This window comes from Empidonax traillii, unplaced genomic scaffold (genome assembly GCF_003031625.1).
Source record: "Empidonax traillii isolate 1590-97213 ecotype Southwest subspecies unplaced genomic scaffold, ASM303162v1 scaffold117:size1203958, whole genome shotgun sequence".
Classification (NCBI taxonomy): Eukaryota; Metazoa; Chordata; class Aves; order Passeriformes; family Tyrannidae; genus Empidonax; species Empidonax traillii.
In genome coordinates this window covers 733959-761343 of record NW_020955310.1, presented here as the reverse complement: position 1 = coordinate 761343, position 27385 = coordinate 733959, and the positions used below count along the sequence as shown (strand labels likewise).

At 52.0% G+C, this 27385-nt stretch overlaps 1 protein-coding gene and 1 long non-coding RNA gene across 5 annotated transcripts in view; both read left to right on the top strand.

Moving 5' to 3' along the window:
- LOC114057157 overlaps positions 1–1882 on the top strand; it is a 43146-nt gene extending 41264 nt beyond the window's left edge. Inside the window, exon 6 of the long non-coding RNA XR_003571139.1 lies at positions 1720–1882. This is a non-coding gene — a long non-coding RNA (uncharacterized LOC114057157). The remainder of the gene's footprint in view (positions 1–1719) is intronic.
- A 2445-nt stretch (positions 1883–4327) lies between these two features.
- Positions 4328–24947, top strand: ONECUT1 (one cut homeobox 1). Of its 4 annotated transcripts, XR_003571137.1 has the most exons (3): positions 4332–5550; positions 6200–6428; positions 6859–6942. XR_003571137.1 is itself a non-coding variant. In XM_027883061.1 (2 exons), the coding sequence occupies exons 1-2, from the start codon at positions 4470–4472 to the stop codon at positions 7239–7241; spliced, it is 1461 nt and encodes a 486-aa protein (XP_027738862.1). In that variant the 5' UTR covers positions 4328–4469; the 3' UTR covers positions 7242–7366. The 4 variants fall into 4 exon arrangements, 3 of the variants coding, with proteins under 3 accessions (XP_027738862.1, XP_027738861.1, XP_027738863.1); XM_027883061.1 differs by lacking the exon at positions 6200–6428 and having other exon boundaries at positions 4328–5550; positions 6862–7366; XM_027883060.1 differs by lacking the exon at positions 6200–6428 and having other exon boundaries at positions 4328–5550; positions 6859–7366.
- The last annotated feature ends 2438 nt before the right edge of the window (positions 24948–27385 follow it).

Sequence of the window (27385 nt, the reverse complement as noted above, 5' to 3'; positions counted from 1 at the left end):
GGGCTCGCTCGGTGCCCGCTCCCAGCCCCGCATCCCCCAGCAGGACAGACCTCCGCCCTGGGGAGCTCCAGAGGGAAAAAGCGGGGAGCCCAGAGCCCTTGGGCAGGTGATGGGGGCCACCACCGAACAAGTCCAACGACCGTGCTGCCGACCCCAGGCTCCACGAGGCTCCCGTCGGGCAGAAGTCCTGGTCCGGGGGCGAGGGCTGCGGGAGGGGGAAAGCCAGGACCCCTCCGGGTGGGCACCCGCAGCGAGCCCCCGCCGCGCAGCAGCTTCCCCTGAAAGCCGGGCCCTCCCCCGCCTGCCCCGGCCGGAGCAGCCCTCTGTTCTCTGCCTGCCCCCGACAGATGTATATGTTTTTGTCGCCAAGCAAGTTTCCAAGAAGCTCGACAGGGGAAAGTCTGGAAAAGTTAATCCCCCCCGGCAGCTGTTGGCTTTGGGAGCCTTCGAGCGTCACCTTTGACACGCTCCCCGTGCGAGGGGACCCGGTGCCGCAAGCTGTCACCGCGCAGGAGGCGCGGGAGGGCGCGGGCTGCGGCAGCCCACTCATACGCCATTAAAAAAAAAAAAAATTAAAATGGAAAAATATAATAAAAATAAATAATTAAAAAGAAAACCAACTCTGTCCGGTCAGGTGCAGCGCACTGTGATCGCTGCCCCGGGCCGGGCCGCCCCGTCGGGCGGGCCCCGGTGCCCGCGCGGTGTTTGCGGGCGTCAGGCGGGAGATTACGGCCGTTTCATGGTGTCATTAGCTCGGATTTAAAAAGCACACACACGCCACGCAATTCAAACAAGCAAAGTTGCGTTTTAAGTCCGCTCCGAGTATCTGCTGATCAAATAAAGACTTAAGGGCGGTAACGATTATTCTGTTAAATATATGGTACTTGACTGCACAAACAGTAATTGATTAGCGCACCGAAATGAGCTCTCTTCGGTGCTCCCCTTTCGCCGGTGGGGCGGGAGGCTCCGCGGGGGAACCGTGACGGGGTCTGCGCCGAGGGGAGCCCACGGACGGGCACCCCCGAGGGCGGGGAGCCGAGACTGCGGAGCGGTGTGCCGGCCTCTCCTTCCCGGCCCCGGGCCCCTGCCAGCCCATCGCGCGGTCCCGAGGCGCTCTGCAGCTGAGACGGGACCGGGCGCCGTCGGCCCCGGGCTCCTGCGCTGTCCCCCGCGCCTGCGGCTTTTGCGCACCAGGGCCGCTTCATCGTGGGGTCTCCCCAGAGCAACGGGAAAAAATGTTTTAAAAATAAAAGATGTGTTTATAGCTGGGGAGGGATGAGTGCGTTTCTACACCCTTTTCTAAGGTTAGAGATTGAACCCCGACGGGGAGGGGGCGGCGTGTCACAGGACTCTCCAAGTTTTTGGGGGTCGGGTTTGTATTCCTTTCTTGAAGAAAAATTTTATGCTGCAATTTCCTACAAACTCGAGGGAGTAGCATATTCGCTGTGATGTTTGCTTTGATAACTAATCGCTAAAGGTGCGGAGATGAAATATTTTTAATTAAACTGTAAATTGTATACAGATATTGATAATGAAGAAGCTGACAACATTTCGATTAGATCCGTGACATCAACTCGCGTTGGCTTGGGAAACAATCATGGCCATTCATTTCGGTCTCGAAATGCTCTCGATAATTTTATTTTATTTTATTTTATTTTATCCTAAACATTTTCCGAGATCACTGTCTTTGTTTCAGGTCTATTTTTCCTTCTTTCGGAGATACACCTTTCCTTATCTATCCCTCGCTATCAGAAATGGAGACACTGTTAACGTTACAAAAATTCAGAGAACTGTGAAAGCGTTTAGGATGGGGGTGGCTGGAGCGGTAGGAACTGTGCGGAATCTGTATGTGGGGAGATTTTTGGTGAAAAATAAAATACGAAGGAGCATCCTGAACAGCTCTGAGCAATGGATTTATTTCGGAAACGGGCTTCAGTGACTCTGAATTTTTACATGTGTGTGTGTGTGTGTGTGTGTGTGTGTGTGTGTGTTAACTGGGCGAAACGTATAAATCTGCTGGAAATTCTGAATTTAGACAAGGAAAAAGTACACTCTCTTCTAGGGCCGTACACGCAACACACTTGCACAACACAGAAAACAGTTGTGATTTTAGAAGTTTCTTGCGAGCCTGCCCGACGTTTGGTGGGTTTTTTTAGCTCACCGACCGCGGGCATATGCAACCACGCACATGGTCGGTCCAGGCTGCAGCCCCCACGCAGGGCTCCCCGGGCACGATCAGCCGTGAGCAGCCCACGAGGGTACGTACCCGGTGCCTGGGCGAGAGACAGCGGCGAGGAGGCAGACGGTGCCCCGGCTCACCTCTGGGTCTCGCCGTGCTGGGCTGCGGGGCGGGAGTGCGAGGAAGACGGGCCGGACGTCTTGAGGTGCGGCACGGTCCCCCCCACACACACCTCGTCCCGCGGGCGTTGTGAAGGGGCAGCAGGGCAGGAGTGGGGCCAGGCCTGGCTCGGACGACGGGGCTCTGTGCCGAGGCCCCTCCGAGGCCCCCGTTTCGGCCGCTGCTGCCGTGCTTTGGGCGCACAGCGCGGGGCGAGGAGTCTCGCTGCCTCGAGAAACCGGTGAACGGCGAGGCCCCACGGGCGCCCGAGCAGTGCCATCCCCTTCGTACTGAGGGGAATCTCCACAGGCCTTGTCCATAAAGTTAGGGCAATAGCTCCGGGAAAAATAACCCCAGGGTTTGATTTCAGCTCTATCCCATGGGGACTCTGCCCTAGGACCAACTCCCGTCCTTGTTCCTGCCGCCTGCGTTCCCCGTGGGGCTGGTGGCTCACTGGCCCCGGACTCCTGCCCCTCACCAGGGAAGGGGCCTTGGAGCTTTCGGCGGAGCGCAAGGACCGTGACAGCTCCCGTCACAGACAGGGTCCCGCGGGGCGAAGCGGTTTGCCCTCGCTCCGGGGCTTTGCCAGGGCAGGTGCTCAAGCCCTATCCCTCTCTCCGTGGAAAAGACACCCAGGTCCTGGCCTGAGCCCCAGCGCTGCGGGGACCCGCTTGCTATCCCGGGGCCTCGGTAGGGCGATATAGGGGGCAGGCGGCTCCGCGGGCCCTGACGGCGGAGCGGGGGGAAGCGGCAGCGGCCTTTGTGCGCCGCCGGCCCGGTGCCGCCCGGCTGCGGCCCCGCGGCTCTCCCGCCGCTCGGCTCGGCCCGTCCCTCCCGCCGCTCAGCGCCGCGCACACGCCGCACTCTGCCCAGCGTGGTTCGTTATTGTTAATGGGCGAACAATAGGCACATCTGCCCTTTCTTCCAGCATAAAGGCACCTTAGCTAACGAGGGGGGCCGGCGGGTGGGCTCGCTTGTCCTTTCTCCTCCGCCTCCTTTTCTTTCTTTTTGGGGGGAAAAAATAAAAGAAAACCAGCGGCATGTCCGGCTGCTGGGCGCCTCGGGGCATATGTTCGCCTTGCATCGCCGGGCGCGCTCGGGGTCCCCGGCGGGGACTGCAGGGGGGCGTCCCCCCCATCGCATCGCCCGACCGGACCCCGCGGGGTCCCCAAGGACAGGGGGTGAGGGAGCTGAGCCGCGGGGGTGACCCCGATCGGACTCGGGGCGCAGCCCCGGGAACGATGAACGTTCTCAGGCCGGGCAGCGGGAAGTTTCCCGGCGGGGGACCTGAGGGGAGCGACACCCGGGACAGCGCGGGCGGACGCGGCGGGGAGCACGGAGGGACACGGCGGGCACGGCCCCCGCGGGCGCCCCGGGGCAGGGCGGCCGGAAGCTCCCGGGTGAGGTGAGGAGGCTCCGCGCTCACGGAAAAACGCGGAGTCACCGAAGGGGCGGGGCGGGTGTCCCTGCTCCCCGCCAGCCCGGCGGGAGGCGGGGCGGCCCCTTTGTGCCCGGGGCGGGGGCTGCGGGGGCCGTGAGGGCTGAGGGGGTACAGGACCCACCCGGCCCGCGCAGGGCAGCGGCACCATCAGCTCTGGGCGCCGCCGCGCGCGGCCCGCGCGGTTAAAAGGGGTGGTGACGTCACGGGGGCGGTGCCGAGCGGCGCGCAGGCGCGGTGCGGGCGGCGGCGGCGCTGCAGCAGCAGGAGCGGAGCGGGAGCGCGGCCGCACAGAGAGCCATGGCCGGGGATGGCGAGGGACGCGGACACACACCCGCCGCGGCCGCGGCTGCGGGGCCCGGCCTGAGGGAGCGGCGGCCCTAGGACCGGCCCGGCGGCGCCAGCCAGCAGCGGGGGAGGGGGGGGGGGGAAAACCAACTAAAAACAAACCAAAAAAACCCAAATAAATACATTGCCACGAAATTTAAAAAAAAAAAATATATATAATAATAATAAAAAGGGAAAGCCAGCCAGTCCGACAACAGCAGCAGCAGCAGCACCGCCACCAGCCCGCAGCGCCTGCCCGCCCGCCCGCCCGCCCGCCCGCGGGAGCCACCGGCCGCCGCCAAGAGCTCCGGGACGCCCCGCCGCCCACCAGATAGATGTGCGGTCCCGCCGCCCGCACGGCCGACGATGAACGCGCAGCTGGCGATGGAGAACATCGGCGATCTGCACGGGGTGAGCCATGAGCCGGTGCCCGCCGCCGCCGACCTGATGAGCGGCAGCCCGCACCACCGGAGCGCGGTGGCCCACCGCGGCAGCCACCTGCCGGCCCACCCGCGCTCCATGGGCATGGCGTCCATCCTCGACGGCGGCGACTACCACCACCACCACCGGCCGCCCGAGCACGCGCTGACGGGCCCCCTGCACCCCACCATGACCATGGCCTGCGAAACACCCCCCGGCATGAGCATGAGCAGCACCTACACCACGTTAACCCCTCTGCAGCCTCTACCTCCCATCTCGACGGTCTCGGACAAGTTTCCTCACCACCACCACCACCATCACCACCACCACCATCCCCACCAGCGGATTCCGGGCAACGTGAGCGGCAGCTTCACGCTCATGCGGGACGAGAGGGGTCTGGCGTCTATGAACAATCTCTACACCCCCTACCACAAGGATGTTACCGGCATGGGGCAGAGCCTCTCTCCGTTGTCTGGATCGGGCCTGGGAAGCATCCACAACTCCCAGCAAGGGCTGCCCCACTATGCTCACCCCAGTGCCACCATGCCCGCCGAGAAAATGCTCACCCCAAATGGATTTGAAGCCCACCACCCTGCCATGTTAGCCAGGCATGGCGACCAACACCTCACCCCCACCTCCGCTGGCATGGTGCCTATCAACGGGATCCCACACCATCCTCATGCCCACTTAAATGCCCAGAGCCACGGGCAGATCCTAGGCTCTGCCAGGGAGCAAAACCCTTCCGTAACTGGTTCGCAGGTCAACAGTGGAAGTAATTCAGGGCAAATGGAAGAAATCAATACCAAAGAAGTAGCTCAGAGGATCACCACCGAGCTCAAACGGTACAGCATCCCCCAGGCTATCTTCGCCCAGAGGGTGCTGTGCCGCTCTCAAGGGACGCTCTCAGACCTGCTGAGGAACCCCAAGCCCTGGAGCAAGCTCAAATCCGGCCGGGAGACCTTCCGCAGGATGTGGAAGTGGCTCCAGGAGCCGGAGTTTCAGCGGATGTCTGCTCTGCGGCTTGCAGGTGAGCCCGCTGCGGGGTGGTCGGGGCACGGCGGCGGCGTCGGGGCCCCGGGCCTGGGCAGGCCGCCCCAGTCCCTCTCTGTCCCTGAAGAGCAGCCCCGACCCCCTCTTCCGCCGCTCCGTTTCTGTCCTCTCCCCGCTCCCTCTCCCGGCTCCGCGCACCGGCACTGTCCGGTTCCTGCACGCCGCGCTCCCGCCTGCCAGACAAAGCCGAGCTGGGGCTCGGGCTGCGCACTGCGGCGTCCCCGCTCTGTCCGTTCTCCGGCCGGGGCGCATCCGCCGCCGGTAATGGGGCGCCGCCGAAAGCCGCACCGGCAGGAGCGCTGCCCGGAGCGCGGAGGGCGAGGCGGAAATGCTTGAATTGGCGGCTGAGCCGGGCCGGGCCCACGGACGGGGTGCGGGGAAGCCCCGGTAATGCCCCTCTGAGAGGAGTCGTTCGGTGTGTCTGCTTTGTGTCAGGGGAGGTGGGCTCCGGTCGCAGCGGCTGGCGGGGCTCGGGGCCAGCGTCCCGCTCGGGTTAGGTGAGCTGGGACAGGGGTTTCGCACGAACGACTCGAACCTGGCGGGTGAGCGCTGGCTGAGAACCGCTGTTGGTTAAAATCGTTATATTTTTTTAATTAATTTTTTTAACTGGTTGTAATTATCATTAGGCCGCGGCGTTTGAGTTTCGCGTGGATGTCTCTGCGTGAGACGAGCAGTCCATGTCGCGGCTTCGCTGCTCCAGAGCCTCATCCCCCTCTCTTCACTTGCTGCCCGGTGTAGTTCCGAGCGGGTCCCGTATTGTCTGCTCGGATATGGCCGTACCGGTCCGTACCTGTGCTCCGCCGTCCCAAACCCGCCCGTCTGCGCTCCCGGTGCAGAGCTCGCGTTTAATATACTGTGAGTGAGGGTTTGTTAATTAAGTGATAGGTCTCCATTAATTTGTCCCTGGAGAACGCGAGACAGTCAATCCGAGTTGGAGCCGAGGTCACTGATCCATTTCACAGACAAAAATAAGGGAAGGGCCAAATCTTTCTCCTTTCAAAAACACAACTGGTCTTGTGCTTCCGACTACCACGACGGTGGGAATTTGGAACCGTTTCCCGAGCGTGCGAGGATGCGGCTGGGCCACCAGCGTGCTCCGTGCCTATTTTCAGCTAACCTCCTCGTTCCTGAAACCTAAAGCAGAGCTAGTAAGGGCCCGGGGCAAGGCCACCCTCCCCGGTGCCCGCCGGTGGGAGGACGTTGCTCTCTTCGGCTTCCACTCCTGCTAGTCAGTTTCAAAGGTCTGAGCTCTCAGAAAATACCCTTTCCGCCTTCCCTTCCTCAGCAGCCACCCCACCAGGAGAAAACCCTCGTCTTGCTGGTGCTACCCCGGAGAGGAGGATGGAGTTTTGTGTTTCCAATATCCCCGTAACGATTGCTAAGGCGAACTTTCTTCGATTTGGAGTGTATTTTTACGACAGTTCGGTCGACCTGAATCTCATTTGCATAGATCGATACTGGAAACAACCCCTCGCTTTGGAGCCTGCTGGCATCCCTTCCCTGGCGTTGTCGGCCGGGAAGCATTGCCAGCCCCAGCTGCTGCAGTGCCGGGCAGGAGGGAGGTGGCCGTGCTCTGCCCAGCTGCCGGGTCCGGAGGGTCCCATTGTTCGCCTCTGCCCCCAAACCGCCCCTTCCTCCAGCCACCTCAGCATAAACGGATCCCGGTAATCCCGTTAGAGAGACAAAGCCTCATTATTCCGCCTTCCCTTTCCGATGAAACCCGAAAGTTGGCACCTCGCAGAAACGGCTTCCCCGGGGCGAAACGGGGCTCGCAGCCCGGGTGGGGGAGGGAAAGGACGCTTGCAGCCGGGCCCCGCAGGGCTGTCCCCGCGTACCGGGGTCTCCGCGGCCTCGCCCGGCGCTGCCCACCCGGGCGCAGGCAGCACGTGGATATTTGCATAACGCTGCGTCCCAGCCAATGGGAGCGGCCCGGGAGACCCCGCCCCGCCCCTCCCCGCGCAGCCTGCGCGCCCCCGCGCTGCCGGAGATCCGCTGTATGTAAATGCATAAAGTATCGATTTTATTTTTCGTGCAGGTTTTAAATGTGCGATGATATTACTAAGTGGTAAAAAAAAAAAAAAAATCTGCCCTGATTGATATTGATGTATGAACATCAATTCAAAATAACATAAATTACTGCGGCCGGCGCAAATTAAATTGCGCTGTCCAAATTATAACTCACTCCAGGGCGTTTAGAGAATTATCAGGTAGATGAATACCCAGAGCCGCCTTCATTTCTTCCTTTTCTGATTTCCTGCAGACAACAACCGGGAGGCAGTGCGGGGGATGGAGCCTGCTTATTTTAGGCCTCGCGGTCTCGCCTAGCACTTTATCTTGAGTACTTGCCCCTTCCAACCATCCCTGGGGGATTCCTACCTCCCAGATTACAGAAGCTCCGACAAATAGAGGAAAAATTGGTAGTTACATGGAAGCAGGATTGAGGTCTTGACACTTCCTGGGCTGTCTCTTGAAATGTAAGCAGAACTGCTAATTGCAAAGCTGACCTCTTCCAGCCTCCATCTTATTCATCCCATCTCCCTTCTCTTCTCTGTTCTCTTTTCCTTTGTCTGTCCCACTCTCTCTCTCTCCTCTCTATCACTGAATATTTGTCTGTTTGACCGTTTCTGTTAGTCTTCCCTCCCTCCCCCCCTCTTTCACTGACATTTGGAAGGGCTGTGAAAGGGTGCTGAAAAAAATAAATACAAATAAAAGAAAAACTACATCACTTGTGCAACCTGCCAGAATATAAGGGTGAATTTATTTCAGGTTATTTTTGTGTGTGTGTGAGAGAAAGGAAACAAGAGGGGATAAAGAAGGAAAAAAACCGAGTTGTCTTGTTCAGGAAAAATAATTTGCTTTGAGCCATTTATTGTTAGAACCGCGTCTGTCCGCCGGCCCCGCACGGGCTGCCCGCAGATCGGGAGGGAGGGCAGCGGCCAGGGAGAAACGCTGCAAAGACACGTTTCGGGAACGGACGAGAGGGGTGTAAGGGACCCCAAGGCTCCTTAGGATCTGCTGCAGGGAGTGGCCGCTTTGCTGAGATGAGGCCTCTGAGGGAGCTCGTCCCGAAGGGCCCCTCCGTGGCGGGTCCCCACAGAGGGTGGGTGTCAGCGGGGAAGGGGCCGTGAGGGACCCACGCTCAGGCGGGGGCTAGTCCGTTCCTCCAAAGCTCCTCGATCTTTGCCTGCGACCTGACTGGTGTTTTTCGTCGTTGCACCTCCTTTCCTCCTCTCCTCTTATCCTTTCTCCCTCCCGATGTGAATCCTGGCTAAGCTGAAGCCTTGGGAAGCCGGCGAGAAATTCTCACCAAATTAACTGTAAAGAAATCGATGGAATAATCAGAGCGTTTTCCACATTAAGTATGAAATCTAATGACGCCGTTTGCACCTCTCGCCCGCCGCCGCCCCCGAGCTCTCCGGGAAGATCGGGGCCGCCCCGGCCCCTGTGGCCTCATTAGGGGCTGTTTAATATTTACCCGGCGGGGACTTTGCATAAACGTACTTGCATCAGGGAGGCGGAGGGCATCGACCGGGGCCTTCACTGGCGACACTCCGAGCGCCCCCGAGGCCCGGGGGACAGACCCTTCCCCTCCTGGCCCTGCGGACCGCCCGGACGCCGCGGGGACGGCTGGAGCCTGGCCCCGCGCACCCTGAGCGGTGACAGCGGCAGCTCCGCCGCTGCCGGAGCGGTTCTTGTGCCGAGGAAAGGTGCCCCGTCCCGGTGAGATCGGAGGGCAGGAGAACAGTCCCCGTGCTGTCCCCGGCGCCGTTATGCCCGCCGCCGCAGCACCCGGTGCGCGCTCGGGGGAGTCTGGGACGCACTTGTTTGCTGGCCGTGTCCTTCGGCGGGATTGATTTACAGCCGCGTTTGCCCTTCGTTAATGTTTGCCCAGCGGGAGGAGGAGGAGAAGCGGGGCCGGGCGAGCCGCGTTCCTCCGCACTGGGCCGGGCCTGCCCGAACCCTTCCCCGAGCAGCCCCCGCCCCCGCAGCGCGGCTCGGCCCCTGCCTGTTTGTTCGTTCGTGCGTTCATTCGTTTGTTTGTTTGTTTGTTTTAATTACCTGCCGCGTGGTGGGGCGGCACCAGGGGGCCGTGTCCTCCCTCCCTCCCACCCTCGCTGCCGTTTACATGAAACAGGCTCAAGGCGGGGCCGCTCTCGCCCGTGGGCACCGCCGGGGCCACCCCGGGGGTCACATAGCCGAGCTGTGGGGGCGATGCCCGCCCCGACCGGCCGGGGCCATCGCGTCCCCCGCAGCCCTCGCTCGTCGCCCCTCTGTTCCCGGGGCCTCTGCGCCATCTACTGACCGCCGGCGGGCGGGAGCGGCCCCACCGGACCGGGCACCCCTCCTGCACCGGGCGGCGGCGTTGGCTCCCCGGGCCGGGGGGCCCGCTGCTGGCTACGTCCGCGGGTTACCCGGGAGCGCGGCCCGGCCTGGCTTCAGCACCGCGGACAGCGATCTCCGGCACGGACCGGCCGCGCTCCGGACCGGCCCCGCCCCGCCTCCGCCCCGGCGGCCCCGCTCCCGGGTGAGCCTCGGGCGGGCCGCAGACAGGCCAGCCCCCTCTCCCAGTTCATGGACGGGGCCGCCGGCAGCCCGGGCGCAGGTGCTTGGTGAGCTGCCCCTTGGCTGCCGGCCCCGACGGGGAGCAGCATCGCATCGATTATGCGCAGCGGCAGCGGGCAATTAGTGCCGCGGGGCGCAGCGGGCAATTAGTGCCGCGGGGCGCAGCGGGCTGAGCGGGCGGGCTGCCCGCGGGGGCGGCCGCACTGCAGCGGCGGGGGCGGCTGGAGAGGGGTCTGTTTGGGGATGGGTCCCTTCGAACGGGTGCGTGGCCAGAGGAGAAGCGAGCTCCCCCTTAGCACAGTAGTTTGCAAGGCAGAGGGGTAGGGATGCCCCAGGAGGAGAGGAGGGGTGTGTGGCACAAGGACTGTGCCCGCCGCAGGTCCCACCGGTGGGGATTATGGGCACTGCCAGTGCTGCAGCTGGGTGCTGGCGTATGCGGTCTGCATTTTACACAGCCGAAAAGGAGCGCGATGGTCGGATTGAGACAAAATCATATGGAAAGGCGCAGGCCAGATACGCATCTGGATTTGCCTGTACCTGGCACTAAACCACAGGTTCTGCTTTGCCTCAGGTAGTCTTCACCTGTCTGTGTAGCCGAAGGGTTCGCATAAGCTCCACACAAGGGACAAATTAGTTTCGAGTGAGTCCTAAGGTGGCTGAAGCGCAGGAGCTGTTGCTGATTTGCTGGTGACTTTCACCTGAAGACTACAGGCATCGAGGGGAGTTTTTCCTGAGGACTGAGCGGGACCCAGCATGGCAGTGTGTCGGGTGCTTCCACGGTCAAATCGATAAATGTTGATTCTCGTTTCAAACATAAATCTATCTGGATTAATCATACACGGACAGAGACGTGACCGATTCTTTCGGACTCTTTGGAAACGCAGCTGACTTGAGCCGTTTTGCTTAAGAAGAAGTCAGTTTTATGATGCTGAAAGATTAATTTATAGCAACAATTTATTAGCTCAACAGTAGTTTTCATTTTTTCCCATTTTAAGGCGATAGGAAGTCTCAGTTGTGATATTTTCTGTACAGCCTAAACGGCAAATAAAGCACGATGGATGGATGCTGTTCCGCTGGTGTCCGCGGCAGCACCGCGAGCTGCTGCGGGATGCGGAGCGGGACTCTGGCGTGTGCGGGTGCTGACTGGTGGAGCTAGAAATGCTGCGGCTTCACACAGCAGAAAGTATTAAATCAGATGGTGCGGGGCACTCTTCCTTAGTGCTTGGGTGCAGAAGCTGCTGAAGTGAGCCCGCGCTCAGATTTTGGATATTTTTGGGATACAGAAGAATGCAAACGTTGTCGCATATATTACAAACCCGTTGGTAAGAAGGGACCTACAGGTGGTGCAGTTAATGCGGACGGGTTTCCCACAGCCCCCTTTCCAACCCCTATCCGTCACAGGCTGCCATGTGGCTGCCCCGATGCCCCTCAAAACGGAGGAACTCCTTTATGTCATCACTGACACATCTATCTTTCACTGGAGACATATTTCGTTATTTTGAATATATTGGAATTATCCGAGAACTTAAAAACTGGGGAAGCGGGAGCCGGCAGTCAGGTCCTTAGGAACGGAACCAGGGAAGAAGTCTAGGTTTTTCACTATGTTCAACCCTCAGTGTTCCAGTGAAGGTTCTGCAACAGACTTGCAATCGCTCCGAAACTCCATTTTCGGCGGCTGCAGCAGAGCCCCGGGCTGGGACCGCGGGAAGGGACGGAATAACCCAACTTGACGCCGAGCCCGCACCCGGGCGCCTCGGAGGCCCGCGGGCGAATTCAGTCCCACGGCTCGGAGCCGGTGTCCGCGCCCGGGTCTGTCCCGCGAACCCGCGCAGGCGGGAGATGGGCGGGGCGGGGCTGCGGGGGCTCCCCGGGGGAGGGGAGGGGAGGGGAGGGGAGGGGCGGGGCAGCCGCTCCCTGTCGGCGCTGGGAGGTGTGAAGGCAGCACGGAGCGGGCTGAGGAGCGGAGCGGGCAGGTGCTGGGTGGACGGCATGTTCCAGCTTGGGGTGTGCGGAGCGCAGCGGAACGCTGCGGAGCGGCTGCCGCTCTCCGGCGGGGCGGCGTGGAGCGGTGCGGTACGGAGCGGCAGCGTGGCTGCAGAGCCCACGGCGCGGTGCGATGCAGACCTCGCGGCGCGGGGCGGGAGCCCACGGTGCGGAGCCTACAGCGCGGTGCGGAGCGCACAGTGCGATGCGATGCGGTGCGGTGCGGTGCAATGCAGTGCAGAGCCCACGGTGCGGTGAGATGAGGTGCGAAGCCCGTGGCGCGGCGCGATGCGGTGCACTGCGCAGATCACGGCGCGGAGTGGAGCAGTAGGGTGCGGGGCAGTGCGGTACGACGCGGAGCGCACGGAGCGGTGAGGCGAGGAGCGATGCGGTGCGGAGAGCATGGGACGGAGTGGTGCTGAGCGGTGTGGAGCGCACGGAGCGGTGCGATGGGATGCGGCGTGGCGCGGTGCGGTGCGGTGCAGAGCGCACGGAGCGGTTCGGTGCGGTGCAGAGCGCACAGTGCGGTGCGCGCCCCCTCCCTTGGGCGGCGGGGAGCGGGGGCCATCCAGCGGCCGGGGGCTGCCTGTGCCGCTGCGGCGTGGCGGTGGGGGGGGCCGGACCCGGCTGACGCGATTAAAATATTGATGTAGTCGCAAAAATCGTTCATTAAGGCAATTTAATCTTTGCTATTAAATGTCCTTTCAATTCATTTGGGGTAATTAAGATGCAGTTTAAGTGATTAAATTCTAATTACTTATGCTAGACAAAGAAATATTTGTCACAGTAATATGGTTAACTAAAGACCCAGCTAAAGAAATTTAACATTTGCTTCAAATGATACCGCAGGAAAATCGTGTGCTTTCCCGTGATTGATCCACTTAGCAACATTTTCTATAACAGTGATGTCAGCTCGCTGAAGTGGTTACAGATCCATCAACACCAAGTTTGTGTAAACCCCCTGGTCCCCCAATGCTGAGTCAGCGCTCCTCAGTCAGATTGACTTCATTATTCCAGGGGCAGCAAATTAAGGTCACTCATTTTAATACAGTGCACAGGAGTGAGATGTTTGCCATTCTGGCTCAGCTGGGATCTGTATGCTGGCAGGCTGATGTCATTCTGTGAGCTTCCCATATAGGAACATGTTCATCTCTCTTTATGTTATGAAACAACGAGAGTATTCCCTGGATTTGATGGCAGAGAACTGAGGCGCAAATCAAAAGATCTCTGAGTATATGGAAACACCTGCACTTTTACTAGGCATAAATACAATTCACTAGAGAAACAAGTGCAAAATTCTGAATGATGTTGGGGTTAAAAGAAATAATTTAATGTGGGCTCAGACATTTCGGAATAGACAATATTCTCTTGAGTTGGAAGGGGAAAACAATCAGTTGGGAAGCAGCCAGTGACCTGTGTCACCCATTTGGGCTTTCATCACTAAAAGGGTGGGAAGGGCCTTATCCCATGGTGGGCTGAAGCTTTTGGGAATGCTCTTTGAAGCATTGAAGCTGTCTGCTACCTGCTACATCAAGAGCACATGGCCACAGGTTGCCCCCATGTGTGGAGACTGTCTCGTGCAGCACCTTTCCAGAGGGATTCCATTTTCCAGACATCTTTGAAAGCCTCGGGGCAGTGACAAGAAGGATGGGGCAGTGCAGGGAACCACCAAATGGTGACGTATCAGAGTGAATGTCACCCAGCAGCTGCAGTTATTCCTTCAAGTCAAACAGATTTGCTTGGATTTAGTTCATGTAGTGACATCTACCCTCATCTACCTGTCATTTGTGTGTATCTCTGCACACTCTAGAGGTGTTATTCACATGATAAGGATGGAACTTAGCACACTTGATTATATATTATTGCCACCATGAATTTACCATAAAATTTGGCTACTTGTTTCCACTGAGCTGTTGTACCCAGTGTGATTAGGACTATCTTTGGTGGTCACAGTCCTTAAGCAGTTTCAGCCTCCTATGGAAATATTGGTGCCTTTTCCACCTCAAGTTAGAATCTCCTTCAGAAGGATATTCTCCATGATACCCCCTAGTTTGTACCAGTGAAGAATTTTCACTCTCTAAGAATGTTATTGGATATTGTGTGATGTTTCAAAACTGGAAGCAGATGATTTAGAGATTCCTGTCTGGACACAGTTCAGACTGTAGCTGAGTCAAGTCTCAGCCTTTATAGACGTGATACAGGAGATACTAGAAAATACATATATGGAGAGACTTCTAGAAGAGCTTTTTATGTCTTTAAGACAGTCCTGTACACATGAAGTTTGGATAACTAAAAAACTAGGTTTTGCAAGAGAAGGGGGAAAAGGTGATCATCACAGAACTTCTGAGAACTCTCAAGTCAGCCTAAAATATGTCTCCTTGTCTCTTCTATGGAACATGTAGAAATGCAGGGCTTTTGCTGGCAATTCTTTGAGCTGGACTGCATCATTTCTTGAGGTTTTCCCACTCACAGAAAGGACGACTGCTCTGAACCCACAGTAATGAAGCTGTTGGCTTGTAAGCTCCCCATTGCTTTCAAGGAACCTTGTACTGGAGTCTTTGAGAGAAGGATAAAGCAGTTGGGTTTTTATTCCTACCTGTCTGAAGCAAGTATAGTGCTGATGAAGGCTAAGGATGAGATAGTCCTCAAAGCTAAACCAGTCAAGAGAGGGTGGTGGTGAAGACCCCAGGGCTCTGTATTGAGTTTACCTTCTGATGTGAAGCAACCAGAAAGTGCATCCTCAGCAAGACAGATCTGAGATTACAGTCATAAGTGATCCTCAATTCTCTTTGTTCCCCAAAATGAACATTTCAGCTACGAAATGTTTTCCTACAGACTCCTCCTCCCCACAGTGTCCAGCTCAACCTTCCAGCCACAGCACTAATTGGTGTCAAACAGCGTGAAATGTGATGGAAATTAGCATGGTGTGAACCTGCTCACAGGGAGCTGAACCAAGACCACTGCATCATCTCATACAGGGCACTCGATGGCCATCAAGTAATAATGGCTTGTGGTCAGCAGTGACCTAGGCCAGAGCTGGAAATGTGGCCCCTCACCTCAGGGTGAAAGGTCCTGTATCCCTTGCTGGTGGCCAGCACACATCTCCTCTCCATGTCAACAGGCTCTGAATTCAGCATGGCTGGAGACATCACTGTGCAGGTGTCCAGACCTTGCTGGTCTGGACCCACTCTGTGTGCAAACAGAGGGGAAAAGGGCTCCCTGAAAGCAGAGACCCACCGTGTGAATTGGCTTCCTCCTCCACAGGGTGAGAAGACTCATGCTAAGGCACCAGTGGGGCTCTACCCTTCCCTTCCAAAAGCAGCTGTGATGCCGTGCTGTGGTGCACTCAGGCAGGCACACTCCTCTCCTGTTGGGCTGCATCCCTGCTCCTCTTCCAGCCACTCTGAACAGGCAAAACCCCAACCATGGCCATTGTGTGCACCTGTCCTGGAGCTGCTAGAACTGCTGCGGGCAGCTGGTGAGCACTGTGACCCCCAGAGTGCCTGTCGGTGTGCCTGTAAGGGCACAGCTCTGCCAGGTCTGAAACCATCCAAATCCACCTTTTTCCTCACTGTCTGCACGCTCAGTGATGGCACCACGGTGGGCCACCCCCTGAGCAGTGCCTCTCACAGGGAGAGCTGCCCTCTGCCATCAACACTAGCCACAGGGCTTGGGGCAAGGTTTGCCCAAGTAGAATTTTCTCTTGTTGTTCCCCCTGCTCCAGTGCCAGTTTTCCAGAAGAGCAGCCAGCAGAACTTGTGGTGATACTTTATTACATGCCCAAACCAAACCAGCAGATATCAGTTTTATTGAGAGTATTACCAGTTTCATTCTTTGCTTCTGGTTTTTAGGAAGGAAAATTTGTGTTTGCCAGAAACAGCTAGGCACATGTGTACACACCAAGTGTTCCTGAAAATTGATTTATGGTAATCAGGGAGTTTGCCTCAGATTTTAAAAAGAAATCCACCCTTTAGGGAGGAAAGACTAGATGAAGTGTCAGAGTTAACACCTGAGCTTACTGTAATCTTGACTTTGACAGAACAGTGTAGTTCACCTCACAGGTGGGCAAAATATCCTCTTCACTGTCTCAACTTAAAGATGCAATTAGTGCATTTTCATAGGGGACACAATCCTGATCATACCTCTAGCAGAGCAGGACTGATCCCACTGTGCTGCACACAGCCAGGTGCTGCAGAAGACCCTCAATAGACTGCAGAGGTGAGACCACAAATCTGCACCAGGCATAGGCAGCTGGGCCTCAATGAGATGTACAGACCTTACAAGGTTTGGCAAGTTTACTTCACCAAATCCCTCGGGTGACTTAGAAGGAACAAAGGGAGAACAAAAATAGATTGATGGACTGTGTCAGGAGAATTGCAAGTGTCAAAAATTTCTGTTGCTCAGGGCAGAGGAAGATGGAAGTGACTGGAAGAGGCCAGAGTTCAGGAGTGGATTTATAAGGCTACTTCTAGCACTGATAATATTACATTGTCATATCTACACGTGTGTTGCCAGAGTCAGGGTGACTTTATCCTCTGCTTTGCTTTTTTCCTAACAAGATTTTCTTAAAGGCTTTTTCAAAAGGCACCACATGGAGCATTGCTCAGGCAGGGCAGCCCAGAGACAAAGCAGGGCTGTCTGCAGCAGGGAGCAAGGGCAGCCTGCGAGCAGGTGTTGCTGTGGGAGAGGTGCACCCCTCTGGGGAGCACAGCACCCCACAAAGCACTCGAATTCAGTGTCTGTGCTGTGGGAGGGGGTCTGTTCACAGTGCTCGAGGGCAGGGGCAATAGAAGGACATAAATGCAAATTACTGTTATTATCTTCTCCTGCGTAAAGTAAAACCGAGATGAAGTGTGTGATAAACTGTTGTGAAGACAGGCTCTGGTGCTTTTCCAAAAATTGTTTCAGTTGATATCTCTGGAGCCTGCCCTCAGCAGACACCCTCTCTGGCATGAGGGGAGGACCTGGACAGAGAAGGCATAGCTGCTGTGCCTGAATGTGACCTGGCTCAGGTTGCTGTCAGCGGGCTGGATGGCCCCAGTTTGTCCACCCTCGCAGTGTGACCTGGCTGGTCTCTGTGCCTGCTCTGGATACACTCTCATGTTGGAGCAGATTTTATCCCATGGTGTACATTTGTTCTCTGGCAAGCTGGAAGCTACAATTTATTATTAAAATTGATTGGCTCCAGTGCAGGGAAAACGATCGCAAGGAAACCCTATTATGGTTTTTCATTATCACCATTATTTATTTTTAAGTGCTATTAATATTCCTGAGTCTGGACAAGGCAAAAGATGAGAGGTGGTATCCACCCCTGCTGCTCTCAACCTGAGGCCTGGCAGCACTGTCTGCAAGGGCTCTTGGAACAACTGAGCATATTGGAAAGTTTTTGCCCTCAGTCTGCCTCTGGCAAATGCTCATGGGAATAGAGCTGAGAAGCAAAAGAGTTTTGCATTGCCTGAAAATGATCCAGATACCAAAGGTGTTCCCAGTCTCCCCGAGGTGGAAGAGAGCTCTGCAAGCAGTGCTGGGCAGGCACAGGTGCAGCATGTGGCTCAGCAGGCACCAAGGGGGTGGGAGGATCAAGGCTAAGCTGGGCTCTGCTGGGGGTCTGTGCTTGGCAGCCCCAGCTTTACCCACTGGGGTGGGTGTGTTCTGTCCAGAGAGCACTGAACCCAGGCCATGTGGGTCTCTGTGTCTCAGATACAGTCCCACATTGCAACTGAGCCAGTGTCTCTCTCTCTAAACCAATGCTTCACTGGTCCTGAATCCGAAGTAGAATTGCTCCAACTTGGATGTGAAGACAAGAACGGGCTTATTTCAGAGGCTAAGCCAGAGAGTATCTCCAGCTGTTCCCACCAGCAGTGAACCAAGCCTGAGGAAACCAACAATCGAACATGACAGTCTCTTAAAAAAATAAAGCTCACTCTGGTCTGCAGTAGGAAGGGGTGGCTCTCAGCTTTTAGGGGGAGCACCACGGGAACCTCAATGCTCCCTTTCCAATGGGCTTGAGAAAAATGAAATTTTATTCACAAAATACTAAAATGGGCTTACTTGTATCGTATACTGGATAGGTTTTATTTTTTTTCTCCTCAGCAGTGAGCACGTTTTTCTTACTTCTGTGATGTCTCTAGCAGTAATCATGAGGTCTCTGATACAACTGAAGTTGAGAAACAAGGTATATTGTAACTCTTGGGACATTTTCTAAGGAAATATTTGTTCAGAAATAATATATTTCAGGAAATGAGCACAAGTTCAGGAAGACTGTGTTATGCAAGCTAGTTTCACAAGAGATGGTTGTTTTTTTGTTATTCTGTACTATTTCAGAGAATTCATGTACTAGTTTGTGATTGAAGCCACAGAGGCTCACATGGCTAATTGAGCTAGCTTTGTACCTACTGCTGTGCTGTCATTTGGGATGTGATGATTCAATCTGAAGGATTGCACAGGTCTGACTCGGATCACACTATTTATGCCATTAGGATTTTGTGACAAATTATGATCTGGACAGAGTATCTAGGTAGAAGATGTAATTTGTTTAGTCTTTGAAAAAGGAAGGTGTAAACCAGAATAAGCAGAAATTAAGCACTAGGCTTGTTAGAAGGGGCAGTCAAAGCTGGAGGCTGAGGCCGTTACAGAGCCAAGCTCCTGCAGCTGCTTTCCCCTGGAATCTCTGATTGTCAAATTGTTAGAGGTATATAAAAGACTGAGATGCTGTTGGTATCTTCTTTGCTCCTCATTCTTAATATTTGTCAGTAAATGACAGACTATTCTTGCAAAAATATTTTTAACTCATGATTTGCCAGTGTTAACTTCCAGTGGGGATGCAGATTATTTCAGTAGGCACCAATCCCCACCGTGAATTCAGCAGTTTGACTTCAGCAGGGGCTTGCGTGCGTGAGGAAACCTGTTTTTCAGCCCAGAAGCTCCACAGTTTTAGAGGTCAGGATGTAACTTCAAAGCACTCTTCAAAGGTTTTCAGATAAAAATAACTCTTGAAGATATGAGTTTGGCATCCCAGTCTATTTGATTGATGTGTCATTGCTTATGAAAGAACGTGTAGCTGGAATATATATTGTTAGGGACCTCTTCAAAAGCTTCTCCTCAGAGGGGGCTGAGCCACTGGTGTCTTGGTTCCTTGGTTTCCTTGGGCCAGCAGAAGGAGCCCCTGCAGCTTCTGGATCCTGATCTGTGCAGTTCCTATTTCTCAGTACAAAAGGTGGATGAGTATTTTTGCACCTCTCCCTTGAGCAGTTTTGTTACCCAGAGCAGGCTGGCACTTGGTAACAATAGGATTTATAGGAAGAACCTTTGTAAAGTAATTTGCCGTTTTCATTCCAATAACCATGGAATAGGTGGAGATATTGCACAAAATTCTTCACACGATCAGCACTGGTCTCGACAGAAACCAGGACTAGACAAGCACAGAAACAGAACATTCATATTACCTTCAGAAATACATCTTTCAGTTGTTATTAAAGGACATTGTTAGAGAAAAAAAGGGGGAAACAGGCAACTTCAGACACTTCTGAAAGTGAGACAGAGGAGTCTGTCCTCCCAAGGAAGCCTTTATCTAGCAAAATGCTAACAAGATGAGCTGGCAGACAGTCAAAGGCTGACAGGGGGATCTGGGAGTCTTTCTCACATCCCATCAGATCCTGCCTGGCAGGTGATCTGTGAGGCAGATTTCAAATTGCAAGCAGCCTTCAATAATGTAGAGCAAAGTAACATTCTGAAATGGAAAGGAGGGATGAGAGATGAAATAAGGTGCAATTCTATAAATAAGATTTACTACACCATTGTTTTTCATGTAAAAATATGTTTATTTTGTTCAGAATACATCTGGCCTGCAGTACCCCGGTTTCTCACAGTTCTTTTTTCCTTAGTCAGCAAAAAGCTACAGAAATGGATCAAAAGCAACTAATGAAGGTAAAAAATGTGGACAAGGTTGACTTTAGAGTTCAGTGAATTTCCACTCTACCTCATAGAGATACTAAATAGTTAAATTCCCAGCACTAGTGGGTGCTTTCAAAATGTAAGCTCTCAGTAACAGAATTTGCTGAGTTTTAACAGACAAAACCAAAGGTATTTTCTAACTTGTATTCTTCATATTTTTTATAGTTTATAATGAGTTAGAAAATTCAGCGTCTCACATCCTCTTCAAATTTGGAAGCTGACATGAATGGTCCTTTTTCCCTAGTTTGTCCTGTGCTGTGTGCCCGTGCGCTCATCTGCCAGCCCTCTCTAACTGTCCTCCCCTTTCTTGCAGCGTGCAAGAGGAAAGAACAAGAGCACGGGAAGGATAGAGGGAATACACCCAAAAAGCCTCGGTTGGTCTTCACTGATGTCCAGCGTCGAACTCTACATGCAATATTCAAGGAAAATAAGCGTCCGTCCAAAGAATTACAAATCACCATTTCCCAGCAGCTCGGGTTGGAGCTGAGCACCGTCAGCAACTTTTTCATGAATGCACGGAGGAGGAGTCTGGATAAGTGGCAAGACGAGGGCAGCTCCAATTCAGGCAACTCATCTTCTTCATCAAGCACTTGTACCAAAGCATGAAGGAATAACCACGAACTAAACCTCGGTGGAAAAGCTTTAAAAATAAATAAATAAATAAATAAATAAATAAATAAAGACAGACCAGGACCTCAAAATAGCAGGTTTATACTTAGAACTATTTGAAAAAAAAAAAAATATTTATAAGTCCAAAGAAACCAAAGACTTATTTCACCTGCATTATGACTTTGTTCTAAGACACACACTTTAGTAGGATGACGACTTGCAAAAAAACAGAGAGGAAGAAGAAAGCGAAACGGAGGGAACGAAACAGAATGCAAAGAGAAGAGAAACAGACCACTGGTCTTACACCTTTGCCCATTATCATCTTCACCGTACTTGGCTGTTTAGTGGTTTGGAGCATAGTGATTTCCTGTCATTGAACGGACATCTCTTTGGATACAGCTCTTCATTTCCACAGCAATCGCCATGAAGGTGTATAGTGTATCTGTACTGCGTACACACCGGTGGTTAGGGACTTAGTCAGGGCTGGTCTTCAGAAAGGGCTGTGCCATGGCACAGCTGACAGAGCGTGGAGTCGTCCGAATTCCTTTGAACGGTAGTGTGATTTTTGCTGTTTCACAGTTTGAACTTAAACCGGTGCGATGCCCAGGAACAAGTTCAAACTAGGCAAAGAAATTTTGAATGGTACCTAAACCAGTGCATTCTCTTTGTTTGTTAAGGAATGTTCAGATTTAAAAAAGGAAAACTATTCCATCCATAAAAAAAAAAAAAATCGACTAGCTACCAAAGAACTCATTTAATAATTATATTGCAGGTATTTTATTGCAATGATTTTAATATTCCAAAGCTATTTTTACACAAAATACTATGTAGAGTTATAGGTATAAACTAATCTAACTGTATAACACATAAAACTTGTAATCAAGACTGTTATTTGCAATTAGTAAAACCACATTATCGTTTCTTTCCATGATTGGCAAGAAAGAATGTCACCCGAGGAGATCGCAGCCCCTGGCAGAGCACAGGTACTGGGGATGGGATGCTGCTTCCGTTGAACTCAGTGGGCCCTTTTGTCACTGACTTCAACGGAAGCAAAAAAAAAAGGAGCCACGAGTTCCAGCCGTGCGTGAGGCTGCGGGAGCCGCCGCGCTGCATCCCCAGGTGCTCTCCCAGGCTGGCGGTGCTGCAAGCTCGGCGCGGACCGTGCGCTGTGTTTCAATGTGGCTCAGCTCTGCCATCTAGCCTGCGAACAGGAGACCTGAGGCACTCAGTATGCAAAAATGAAACGAACTGAGAGATGCAAAACCACAGGGCTCAGTGTCTGATCAATACTCATTGACATTAGTGAGCTTTTTTTTACCTATTGACTTTACCAGGCAAAGGAATAGTAATAGCTTTGAAGGCTTGTGGTCTTTTCCTGTTGAAAACAGTGGTACAACATCAGTTAATGTTGGTGGGAAGAGCTCCAAGAGGAGCTCTAGTAGTGCTTTTGGAAGGAGAAATTGTGATCCCTCTGAAGTCAAGAGCAAAATTCCCATGATACTGAGATACTGCCTGATGTTTTGTGGCTTTGTATCTGTGTGTAGCAGGCTGAGCTTTTGTCCCATGCATTCTTTCTTGCTCATCTATTAGTCAGGATAATGCATGAAATAGTTTAAAGTTTGTAGCTGAAAAGCTTTATATACTCTGTTGCTAACAGACCCATAGGAGAAAAATCATCCCATTCCTACTCTGATAAAATTAAAAAGAAAAGCGTGGAACATCTGCGTATTAAATTTTAGTGTAAGGGGAAAATAGACTTTAAAAACCATACATGTGCCTGTTAGATTTCTAACCGGTGTTTCAAATTACTGTAGTAATTATGCTAGGTATATTAAATTCCAAAGTAACCAAATATGCAGTCATAGGCCCAATGCAAGGACTAGAAACAGATAATCTCAATTACAACCTTTTTTTTTTTTTTTTAATTAAAACAAGAAAAGAAAAAGGAAAATTCAAGGTAAACTAGAATCCAAACGCTACTAACTGTAGCAGATACTGGTTTAGGGGATGAAGCCCACTCAAAATACCAGTGACACCAAAGCTGAGCAACTTTGTAGCACCAGTTACTTCCCGAGAGGACAGGGTCTAGTCAAGGTTCAGGATATACAGGTAATTTCCACTAAGTGTTTAGACTACAGATGAAATATCTCTTTATTAAAATAAAGTAAAATAAAACCAAGGTTTTTGGCATTGAATATTTCTCCATATTTCAGTATATTAAACCCACTTTAAGACTGACAAAGCAATAGTCTAGGAAAACGGAATCTAATCTAGGAGCTTTTTGAGTCTCTAGCTTACCTTCAATTTTAGCAAGCTTTCTTTTGAAGTGTTCCATCCCCACGGACACATTGACATGGAAACATTAGTAAGCTCACCTATAAAGTACCTTATGAATGCAGTCTCACTAGTGCAAGGTTAATAAAGGACAGTGATAACTAACGGTTTAGTTTTTTCCAGCAAACGCTGCTTTGTAACGTACCTATAGTTTAGAAAAGAAAGCCTTATTTATTTAAAACTTGAGAATTTAAAAATGCAGGGAAATTCAAAGTACATTGCCGCATTTTTTAGTATTTTCATTGTATTGTCTTTATAGACTACTTGCTGAAACCAAAGAGAACTTTCATACCAGCATTAAATTTGCACCCAATATGCAATTTCAGGATCTCTGATACACACACATGCAAGCCCCTAAGTAGGACTGTGTATATGTACATGCACACACATTTTTGTGGGGTGTATGTATGTATACATGTGCACACACATGTCCACACACACTAAAACTGATGCACAAGTTATAGATTTTAAGTGTTTTGGGTTTTTTACATGTCTATTTAAGTATATATAAACCTTTTGGTTTTCTATAAGCCATTAGGAACAAACCACTCTTCCCATAAGCAATATGCGCCTCATACTCTGAATAGGCAAAGAACACACTTTTCTTTGATTCCTCTCAAAACATGAAGCAAATAACTATGGAACTGCTCATTCTATCTGTAAAGCTGTGTTACCTCTGAGCAGACTGCCCAGCTGCACCGACTGAAGCATGCACAGGTTACCTGGTGCTCCCTGGCTCTGAGTGGTGCCATTACTCAACAGGGCACCCTTGAAGGGGAGCTTCTCCTAATGCTGCATTTAACATTGCACAGGAAACCTGTCTCTGTCCTGTTAGCGTCAGTCTTTTGGTTCATTTCATTCCTGACTAAATGAAAATCAGTTTCAAATGCAACAAAAAGCACCTAAAACTCTGCCAGGAAGGGTTAGGAGAGGGAGCAGAACCTGAAACAGTTTGGGAGCATCAGGAGATGGGGCTTCAGTCAAAGGTGACCCCACGGGCAAGAGGGCATTAGGAACATGCATTCAGCTCACAGGCTGCATCCAAAACTGACCGCAGTGACCCACAAGGGGAGGCTGGCCAAGAGGTGAACTGTCCGCATCCATTCCCATTGTAAATGGCATTATTAGATTTCCAGGAAAACAAAAAAAAAAAACCAAAAACAAAAAGGAAAAAACTAAAAACCAAACAAAAAAATTCCCATTCAGACCGACCCACACCACTCCGTTAGCCCTGCGTGGCTTCCCAGGGCCGCAGCCTCCTCTCCTTACTCAGGTAAAGCAAACCCAACCAGAGCGAGCCAGCCAGCAACGGGGCTTTCGCTTGAGAAGTTGCTCCTGCACAGCCAGTGCCAGGAGCAAATTCCCAAGCAGCTGAGTGGCCAGGGCTGCCCTGGCATGAGACCAGCCCCAGGGCTGCCCATGGGCACTGTTCTTCTCCCGAAATTTCAGGATAAGGACGTGGTGGTGGTGGGCGCTGCCCCAGGGGCTGCTGCCCAGAGGGCTCGGAAACACTGCTGAGCTTATACCAAAGAGTCTTAGGACACCTCTCCTCACCTGAGTTGTAAACAAGACATTTTTACCCCCCAAAACAGTCCTTCTTTCTACTACTTTTCCTCCTATCCTCCTCCTCTTCCTCCTCCTTTGTACATAGGGATGAAAACTATGCATTTAGCAAACAAAGAGAAAGCACTTACCCTTTTCTATCTCACTGCGTTTGGGTGCATTCAAAGGCCCAGGGGCTAATTTTGAGACTTTGCTTAGCCTCCTGGTTTATTATTGTGGTGTGGTTAGCTTTACAATACATTTGGTAACTATTTGCTAAAGACAAAGAAGCAAAAGGTAAGGAATAGCTACTTCCACGTGTTAAAAAAAGAAAAAAGAAAAAAAAAAGAAAAAAAAAGTGTGTAAAGATCTACTATTTATAGTGTGAACCAAAGACGCTACCTCACTCGATTTCCATTGGTGATTTTAATCACATTGATGATACCAAAGAATACCAAAGATTTTTCATGCACGGCCTTGGTCTGGAAAGGGAACTCATCCTCCTCCTTAACCCCATTCCCCTGATCCCCCTTCCCCACCTTCACTCAGTGTGTAACCTTGTCTTCATTCTTAGTGGTAATGCTAATAACCTTACGAATACTTCTCTTGCTACAACTGCTACTACTGACGATGATAAGGATAATAATAATAATAATAATAATAAAGCTCTAGGCAAACATGTTGCAAACTTTGTAAACTCATAGGACGAGTGCCTTGCTTGAACCAAAGTGTTAAACCGCTGTTGACCTCTTTATCTCTCACCTTATACTCTTTGAATACCTCAGCCTGTTAGAAAGGCCACTAATGAAAAAAAGGAATAATTCTTCACCGTGGTGCTTTTTGCCGTGCAACCATGCAATGAAACTTTCTTTGATACCAAAGGAAAATGATTATTTCCACTTTCTTGCTGACAAACCAAAGGTTCCCTCTTCTTTCCCCCAAAGCAGCTTGAGTCCCTCAGCCCAGACAGGCCGTGCATCGCTTTTACCAATTCCTCCAAATACCTCATAGTAATAAATCTTTAGGGTTATGTTGTATAGAGAGTCTATGTGATAAGGCAGAACTTACTAGTTTGATAATTGTTAAGGTTACTTAAAAAAAAGCTTTATAATTCTTATTTATTTTGTAGGGGTTGTTTTGTTTGTATATTCCTTTTATATTGTTTGGTTTGGGTTTGGGTTTCTTCTTTTTTCCTTTTTTTTGGGGCATAACTTCTCTGTTATACTCAAGGAAGGTCTTATTCCTGGGAATGTTTCAAAGTGGGTAAAGATCGCTGTTTGCAATGAATGCAAGAAAGGGAAACATGGCTTTGATTACTTTTGTTTCAACTAGGATGCTTTGTGTTTGCTAGTTGATGTTCTTTTCACAGGGTAAAAAAAAAATATTCTCTGCTGTGATAAATGGTTCCTATTTTTTCTCTATAATGTGCTGTGACTTTTAATTTAATTACATTTTGTATACACTTATTTAATCACTGCTTTAATTTATGACTATGTAGTTTAAAAAAAAAAATTGTATATAGTAGATTCAAAAATGGCCAAAGCTTTATGTTACAATCTTTTCATTCTTGATGCCGAGATGAACTGAAGGAGAGTGCTTCTCTTGACTGCAGGGTGTATCTTCAGCCTTGTCTTGGCATGCACTTCCACCTGTGTTACAAACACTGCCAGGTTACCCCCTCCAGGCCTCCCTTCCCCCCAACTTGTACATGCCAAAATGAGTGTTTCAAGGTAGTACTTTCGTCACTTAGAAAGCAGAAAGGCATTATTAGTGTGTTTTTCCTTTAATTTATTTGTCTTTTTCTAGAAAGGTTGCTTTGTGGGTGAGACCCACACATCCAAAGAATTTAAAAGTCGTTTAATGTTTAAAAAGCACTGGCATTTGTGAGAGATTTTGCTGAGTTTTTGTTTTCCTTCGCCATTCGCACGGGTAGCGCAAGCAAGCGGCGGGCGCAGGCCTTGGGAGAAAAGCTGACTTGACTCTGGAATCCTTGCTATGGGAAGGCCTTTGTGGCGGGCGATGGGATGGCGCGGGCTTGGAGAGCTCTCCAGGGCTGGGGCCACCGGTGGGACACCACCGGGTCACCTGCTCTCCAGCCAGGGCCCGCAGGGGACGGGACAGGGTCCATGGGGTGCAGCTGAGTCCCCCAAGAAGTTGCAGCTTCATCCAGGTAGAGCTGTGGTGCCTCGGGGGCAGGTGAGCACAGGGGGACCTGTGCTGTGTTCCTCCCAGGGGCCCAGGCACAGCCCCTGCCCCGGTGCCCCCACAGCTCGAGGGGCGACAAGGCGGTTTTGAGTCGAAAAGCAAAAAGAAAAGGATAATGACAATGGTAATTCTGCAAAGCTGATGATGATGGCATCATGGCACAGAGAATAGGATGCCACTCGCCTGTGTTTTATTTTGGATAAAGAATAGGTTCTGTTTCAAATGAGTGTTGTGTACTGACACAGTTTGTGATGGCTGTAAATATTTCCTTTCCCGTGCAGTAGGTGAACCCCAGGTGTACCTCATTTTCCTTTGAGGGGATAGTGAAGGGGTTGAGGGAGGGAAGGACAAGGGCAGGGTCTAAGCTTTTGGTCAGAAGTTACACTTTCTAGGTACATTTTTTATACTTCAAGTATTGAAATGGGGCAATAAAGACGCTCTGAAATGCAGGATCATTAAATGGTCTGTTGTTGTGCATTGGCTCAGTGTCTGCTTTTAATACAGGGGCTAATGCTGTGGAATGAGTTATGCTTCATGTGGAGGGGGAGGCAAAGTATTAGTCTGTGAATCCAGCATGAGCCATCGAGCCCTGGACAAACTGTGCTTAGGGAGCCGCGGTTTCC